The sequence below is a fragment of the Micropterus salmoides genome, unplaced genomic scaffold, assembly GCF_014851395.1.
Source record: "Micropterus salmoides isolate LMB-PRFRI ecotype aquatic unplaced genomic scaffold, ASM1485139v1 Ms_hic_scaffold_10, whole genome shotgun sequence".
NCBI classification, from domain to species: domain Eukaryota; kingdom Metazoa; phylum Chordata; class Actinopteri; order Centrarchiformes; family Centrarchidae; genus Micropterus; species Micropterus salmoides.
The window spans coordinates 28,919,248-28,927,120 of NW_024040041.1; the positions used below are offsets into that span (position 1 = coordinate 28,919,248).

At 37.6% G+C, this 7,873-nt stretch overlaps 2 protein-coding genes across 2 annotated transcripts; both read right to left on the bottom strand.

Moving 5' to 3' along the window:
* Positions 1-4,844, bottom strand: LOC119894564 (protein SCO1 homolog, mitochondrial-like). Its single transcript, XM_038707254.1, is given in 8 exon segments — positions 1-487; positions 628-743; positions 1,686-1,778; positions 1,883-2,080; positions 2,217-2,307; positions 3,223-3,311; positions 3,314-3,341; positions 4,570-4,844. Coding segments are annotated over 8 exon segments (915 nt in total). The 5' UTR covers positions 4,735-4,844; the 3' UTR covers positions 1-352.
* Positions 4,845-5,178: 334 nt separating this feature from the next.
* On the bottom strand, positions 5,179-7,555 carry tmem220 (transmembrane protein 220). The gene is made up of 6 exons (XM_038707256.1): positions 7,099-7,555; positions 6,979-7,008; positions 6,842-6,902; positions 6,433-6,556; positions 5,528-5,587; positions 5,179-5,424 (listed from the first exon to the last, which is right to left on the bottom strand). Exons 1-6 carry the CDS (start codon positions 7,201-7,203, stop codon positions 5,292-5,294), a joined length of 513 nt encoding a protein of 170 aa, XP_038563184.1. The 5' UTR covers positions 7,204-7,555; the 3' UTR covers positions 5,179-5,291.
* Positions 7,556-7,873: the final 318 nt, after the last annotated feature.

Sequence of the window (7,873 nt, forward strand, 5' to 3'; positions counted from 1 at the left end):
TTGTATTTTAGATTTTATCACAAAATGTACTTTAGTATTCTTTGCATCAGATGTGAGAGATGTTGAGCTCATTGCAGTGGATGTGTACACATTATTAAGACTGAAGCAGACTTTTCCAAATTATGTCCATTCAGCAGAAGCATGAAATATATTATGGATAATAATGAAGAAGCATCAGGCGTCAGACCGGTTTTCATCTGCACCTCACTCATAGAAAAGAATGGTACTGCAGACATGTTTAAAATAAATACAGAGTGCCAATAAAAGATGGCAGGAGTGATTTAAGTAAACAAAATCAAACACCTGAGGACAGAATCTGTCAGTCCGTGAGGGGCTAGTAATGGGCTGCTGCTCACTTTGCCTTCTTGTACTTTCTCATATGTGCTGCTATTGAATTGGTGATCTCCACGCTTCTTTTGTTCTGTCCAAAATACTCCACAAATTCTCCGTCGGGTCCCACAAGGTACATGATGATTGTGTGATCAACCTAAAGACAAAAACAGGTGGAGTTCAGACAGAGATATTTCTCTTCATGGAGAAAATACTTTTTTTATCCTCCTACAGTATATTATCCTTGCGTTGTTATGACATGTAGTATGAATAACAACAGAGCAGGTTTTAACTCACAATGTAGTCGTTGTCTTCATCCTTAGGTCCCTGGCTGTAGTAAACTCTGTAGGATCTGGAAACCTGCTCAACCTGAGCTGTTGTTCCCGTCAGGCCAATCAGCTTCGGGGAAAACTCTGAAAATGAATAATGTATCTATTAGAATAATGCAAGTTATCTCTTCATTTGTTAATAATAAATAGCTGGGATAAAGTCCAGTATATAGGTAAATAATGTGGTTTAATCTGTGGTTAAATGATCGAAATTCATTTCACAGCTGAAACATATTTTAGGATAATTAGACATATTGGTGTTTTGTACTCATCCGGTCATTCACAGTTCTACTTTATCAGAATATATAATTTCTTTCCTGTCAAATCTGTCACCATAATTTTAACGTAGCAATGCAGATAATGAATCAATGATGGATGGAGGCTTAAAATAACCCACTTGTTGAACCACCTGCATTTTACAGACTTTTACACTTTAAGTGTAAAGTTAAGTATTTTGCCAGACAGCGAGGCTTCAAACTGCCAGTTTTGCATGAAGTTATTAAGATATAAGCGACTGCTGGATTAACTGCACACAGTCCTTTGCTAACGTGTGAAAGAGGACAATTCATTTTATCAGGCTGCAACGAACGACAATTTCCATCGTCGATTAATCTGTCGATAATTTTCTCGATAAGTCGATTACTTGTTTGGTTTATAAAATTAAAATATTTAAGAATCAGAGAATTCCCTTTAAAATCACTCAAACCGATTAATCAATTCCCAAATAGTTGCCGATTAATTTAATAGTTGACAACTAACGATTAATTGTTGCAGCTCTGATAAAAGTAATTAGGAAAAACCTGGTGCACCTAAAAATGTCATTACGGTAATAGTAATTTATAACAGTATTTTAAAGTTGGACTTTACTATTTAGCTGCAACAGTTGCATAATAGTATTAATGAGGTTTGGACAAGGTGTCTTTGTTTTAGAACATATGAATATTCAACACGCAAGACACAGACAATTCCCAATTCCCTGTAATTCAACCCTATTGTTAAACCACAATTTATTCCATCGACATATACCTTTCACATATGCAGCCATGGCCTCTGGTGTGTCCCTGTCAGGATCAATGGTGATGAGGACAGGCGTCAGGTTTGGGAGAGACTTTATTTTATCTGTGGAAAAACAAAATGAGAACAAGATGTTTGAGAGAATGAGGGTAAAAGACAGGAAAGTGTGTCTTGTGTCTCATAATTCCTCATGAAAACAATTACAGTACCTATTTCATCCACCACTTCAATCATTTTCTCTATTTCATCCGGGCAGATGTCCGGGCAGTGAGTGAACCCGAAATAGATGAGGACCCACTGGCCGAGGAAGTCCTCACTCTTGCAGGGCTTGTTGTTGTGATCGATGAGCGAGAACGGACCACCCAGCGCTGGTCGACCAATAGATTTGGTCCGCTCTTTTTCAATCACTGCAAAATTTAACAGTTAATAATTAAATTAAATTAATGTGCTAAATTAGCTTTGTTTACTAAATTCACCAACATGTTTTACACATCAATTTTATGCCCTTTATGCGCACTGTACATCGAGAGATAAAATACTTACGTTCTTCCTTTTCTTTCTTGAAATATTTCATCCCTCCAAGCAGAGCGCCTCCAATAGCAAATGTTATTGCTAAAGATTTCCATGTAACAGGCTTTAGAGAGGAGACAACAACAAAACTAAAATCATGGAGGAATCTTTACAGTCGAAGACAACTGCATCTTGGGTCAGCTAAACCCCGGAAATCAATCTGTAAGCGTTTTCCTTCCCAGACTGCCTGAAGCACATGTTGCAGATAATTAATTAAGAGACTCTCCTCTCTAACGAACTCAGATCATTATTTGCATATTTAAATTGTTAGAATAAACTGTAAATATTCTCTCTGTGGTCAGAAAGACACCTTCATTTAAGTGCACTCTGGTGATTTTGTCTCATGCCTCATGATATTTGTATGTCGTTTTAAAGGCCTTGACAATGGTCTAATTTAAAGCTGCCAAATATCTTTTTCATTTCCATACTGTTATTTCATTAATCAGTGTGGTGGAGGGTTTTGAAAAACTAATAACATTTTCTGTGAATGTAGACACTACATAAGGGATTCAGTTTACTGCTCAAAGACACAACCAAGAGGGGAGCTGGAGATCAAACCTTCATGAAACCACTTCCCTAGATGCTCTTTCCTGGAGTTTGAAGTTAACAAGTTTCCGCCTCAATAATAATAAAGATGCATACAAAGCAACAACTTTTAGAAACCTTAGCCTAAAATATTTGTTGTAGCCTTTTTAAACCCACATCAGAGAAATCCTTGCAAACAGCTTATGCACGATCACAGACATTTGAATAGTACACTGGCATATAAAGGCAGTTGCTGCTTACTGCATCTGCAACATGACAAAGTTACTACATCATGACAAATAAAACCTCTACTAACTGCAGCCTTTATATTTCAGGGTGTATGTGACATGTGAATACTCTATTTGAACCTGGAAACTGAATTCACAGTTAATTAAGAGTTGAGGAAAGTCAAAACTGAGGGGTTGCAACTCTAACAATAACCTTTGTCACTTACCCCAGACTTCTTCTTCTTATCCCCTGATGAGGGCGGTGGAGGTATTGAGGAAAGTGTTCTCACGGAGTGTTGATACAGCCACTGAGCTGGTTGCATGCGTGCCACGGACTCACATTCACCTGTTAATAAGTAAAGACAGGAAAAATAGATTTGGTTGAGTTGAAGCCTTAAATCCCAATATCTAGCCATGTGGTGTATCTGGAGATGCTTTATAAATTATTTGTAGTTTTTTTTCCAATCCAGACAACAATATTTCATTAGATTGTTAGCTGTAAGAAATGTTTTGTCTAGTATTTCAACAGCATTTTAAAAAAGCGATGCACGAAAGAAAAAGTGAGGTTTTGAGATTAAATAAGATAAGATAGACTTTATTGATCCCACACTGGGGAAATCCATTTGTTACAGCCAAGGGTGTCACTTTGTGTTGAAAAGTGGTGGGAACACTGGGGCTCAGATAAGGTGTGTGACAAGACACTTAGCTCACGAAATGTGATGATACACTATATTGGGTTCATGAGATGGAGACAATATTTCATAGCTATATTAAAGACATCTTAAATGCAGATATATAGGATTAGGGGGTCTGGGAGTCATCCCCCAGAAAGTTTTGAGCATTAAACACTTAATGTCCTGCATTCTGGTGAATTCTTCTGCACCAATTGGAAATGTCTTTAATTATGTAAAGGGAAAAAAATAACATTCAGGTGGCAGGTGATATAAATATAATATAGGAAGGCTCTCAGGCATTCTGTATTGCTTTCAGAAATTTTTGTCCTGAAGGCACACATGAAGGCATGATTTAGTCGTCCTTTCGCTTTGGCATGATCGCAAGAAACTAAAAAACCCAAAAGGAACGTGCCAAGATCTTTTTAATCACTAGATTGTTTCTTCTGTATTTCTTTTTTGGACAATACACATTTGTTTCTTCTATATTTACATTGCACTACAAGTTCTTTCTAAACATTTCTCAAAGCATTTTCATTTGCTATTTAAATTTCTTGCTGCAAGCTTTTTCCAAACATTTTTACCAAATGCTTTCAAAAAAGTGATGGGGACAAAATCAAGCCATTTTTCAGTGCAAATGACACCTATGGTTTCCAGATACAACACACAACATACAAGAAAATACACATTGAATAAATAAAACAGAATAGAAATAAATAAGTAATTGTCCTATCAAGTATCAAGATAATTCCCATGTAGATGGTGTGTTGTACGCGAACTGACAGGTGATAATTAAAGGTTAAAGTGTGGTTTTGAACTTGCTATTAACGAGTGCGCTAAATTGCCCATTTTCTAAATGGAGTTTGGTGGTACATCAGATATCGATAGCTAGCTTTGACCTACCAGGCAGCAGCGAACTGTGGGCGGTGACAGTGTTTCTTTCAGTCCAGTTTCTCTCCGTAAAACATGGTGTGCCAGTCTGACAGCTTGGGTCTGAGTACATGTTTGTAAGACTTTAACGTTACTGTGGAGCAACCGGCAGCACAGGCTGTGATATAAAACACTCATGTTTGGACCTTTACAGAACCGCTGCTGAAACACGGAAGCGGTGTAGAAAACGTGATGATAGATACGGTACAACGTAAAACTGCTGTCCCTGAGTCAGTTTTATATTTTCCAAGTGAGGTTAAAAATATCAGTCCAAACTAAAAAAGGCTGCTCTCAGATCAGTGTTTACTTTGCAGTTACTCATTAACACAGGAAATGACGTATGATACATCTTCTTCTATCGTCCTTTCATCCTTGCGCTCTCTGCTGCCCCTTGGAGGGCAGGGAAATATTGTTACATAGAAAAATAAACGTGTAACTTTCACATTTAATTAGTTTATTTATGTTATTTCATAGTATTTATACATTGTACTTTATTTGAAAGCATATTAAAGTACTTGGAATTTATGGTTATAATAGACTTCAGACTTCAATAAAATAAAAAAAACAGCTTGTGTAGGTAAATACTGGATAAGAAATAGTTTTAGTTTGTTAATAGCTGTCATGTGGATTTTTTTCAGTCAAAGAACATAATAAAAAGGAATATTTAAGCCAAAAAGGGGACAAGAAGCTGATGTCTAAATAACAGTTTTACAATGTGAAGGCCAGTTTGATGTCAGCTCCTTGTTGATAAAGTAGTAAAGCCAGGACACGAAGGGGAAGACCGTGATTGCAACAGCTGTTGAGACTCTGAGCGTCCCGACTGGAGCCCTGAACAGAGAAGAGACACATACAAAGCTTCTTATTGCAGTACATTACACCAATTTTATTTGTGAGAATAGAAATACATCTCCTGGTTACACCTTAATTTTACCTTCCAGAGTGGCGACACAGGAGCAGCCAAACAACCGTCAACGTGAGACCAGAGAATTCTCTAAAGGGGAAAAAATAGGTTAAAATTCACATTATTATGTTTACCTGAATCAGTTATGCCTACAATTTTATGAGCTATTTTGTTATACCTTATTAGCAGTAATTAAATTCATTAAGCATTTCTGTAGTTGGTCTGTTACCCTGAATTCATTGTGTTGAACTATTCAGTCAGCTTTGTCGTCAATTTCTCCACAAGTACCAGACATGAAGAACACAGTGAAATAATTAAATAAAATGCACAAAAAAACAAACGACTTAGATGTTATTTTTGGTTTAAAAACAAAACAAAAGGTACTTATACAAAAATAAACAGCAACGACGAGAAACTTCCTGTATGATATAATAGTGCAAATTTGCTATATACAAAAACTGCAGCAAACCAAGTTTTGGTAGCAAGATAAACATACATTTGATGGTGCAAAATGTAAGATATGACATAATGGTGCAAAAAAGTGGGGAGGGGTGGAAGAGAGGGGGAGAGAGTTCAGCTTCCTGACAGCCTGGTGAATAAAGCGGTTTGTGAGTCTGGCATTACATTGTAAGTGTAATCGCACATAAGAAAATAAATCTCTGTGCTTTTAATTTGTCCCACTGGTTCTTTCCAATCATATATACTCAGACTTTCCTGTTGCGTTCACTTTCTTGTAATAATTTTTAAAGAATCCACTTTGAATAATCCAAGTAATATATAATGAGAGATGAGGTGTCTGTTTTTAAAAATGTACATATAAAAAATTTTGACGTGCAAAAATGCACATACAAGTTTGGCACGCTTGTTAGATCACTGCAGTGCTGCACACTGCACAGCTACTTTAAGCAACAGTCCAACAGTAAGACAGAGTCTACCTGCCCTCCTCCTGTTGTAAGATCTCTGTGATTCGCTCTTTATTAAGACTCCATGCCAACATGGCAACAACGGCGCTGGAGATCATCACATGGAGATCTGCAACACGCCTCCAGGTCAAAGTCTCTGCAAGGAAGCCAAGAAAAACATGCAAAAAAAAGGGTCAAAATGTACAAATCAGCTCTGCAGTTTCTGAATCTGTTAAGGTTGAGCTTTAGTGACCTGTGCAGTCATGATAAAGCCACTTGATGGCGCTATCAGCTCTGTAAATGTGCATTCATGCAGAGTTCAACAGCCTGTGAAGTGTGGAAAACAGGCTAAACTGGGACAGACAGTCCCTGGATTCATTCACTTTTATTCTTAATGTGCAGTTCATTGAGTGAAGTGACAGTAAAAAACGTATGTGTCTACCTGTCACATGGGGTTTCCAGCCGATAACCGCACACAGGACTGTAGGAACACTATAACCCACCTGGAACAGAAAGAAAGGTGGTGTAAATAACAAATCACAAACAGATACTATATGTGCGAAATGCTTGAAATCTCACCATCCATAACCCCGCGTCCGGGTCATTAATCTGAAATCGGGGCACAGTATGTTTTCGTTAATGATCCGGACTTTGTAGGAAATTATGCCATAGGCTATATATGAGAAACTAAGCGCTCACCTGAACATATGTTGCAAGAGCGAAGAATAAAGACATGGAAACGTTGCAGACTTGCCAAATCACAGAAAGCCATGACTTGGTGTTCTCTCTACAAACTTCCCCCATTGCTTCCAACCTTTCACCTCCCCGCCTGGGCGTCCTTCTAGTCTGCTGAAAGGGTTTGTTTGATGTCAACTACGAATTCTGCATGCTGTATTGACATGTTTGGACCACAGATCTGGACCACAATTCCCAAAATTATTTAATGCCACACTCCCCTTTAGGACCACAGGCCATCATTATAGGCGGATCTTCAATGATTTCTCTAATTTTGTCATCTCTGCACCCAAAGATACAGATTTTATGATTACAATATTGTTATTTATATGTCCTCTGACAAAGCTGTCTACTAGCGTGGGGAAAAAATACCCCGTACTGTCTATTTTACTGAACTACGTTGGATAAAATTCTTAACGTGTTCCCGCTCTGGCAGCTCCGTGCAACTAAACGAGCGCACATTTTCCACGACCGCAGTGACGTCAAGCTGGGCTCACTGAAGCGAGATACCTTCCTGTATCACTTTACAAAATATAATCATTGAATCATAAGATTGTCAATGCTAGTCATAAAATGGTTATTGGATAATCCTATATAATAAATATGAATAATAAAGTTTCAAGCATAGATTCATTTTATTAGTCGTTGTTTATGTATTACTATTATAACACAAGGTCGAAAGGATGAACATACACATGCAAACAAAGAGACAGAAAAGGAATACCACCAACTGAAACCA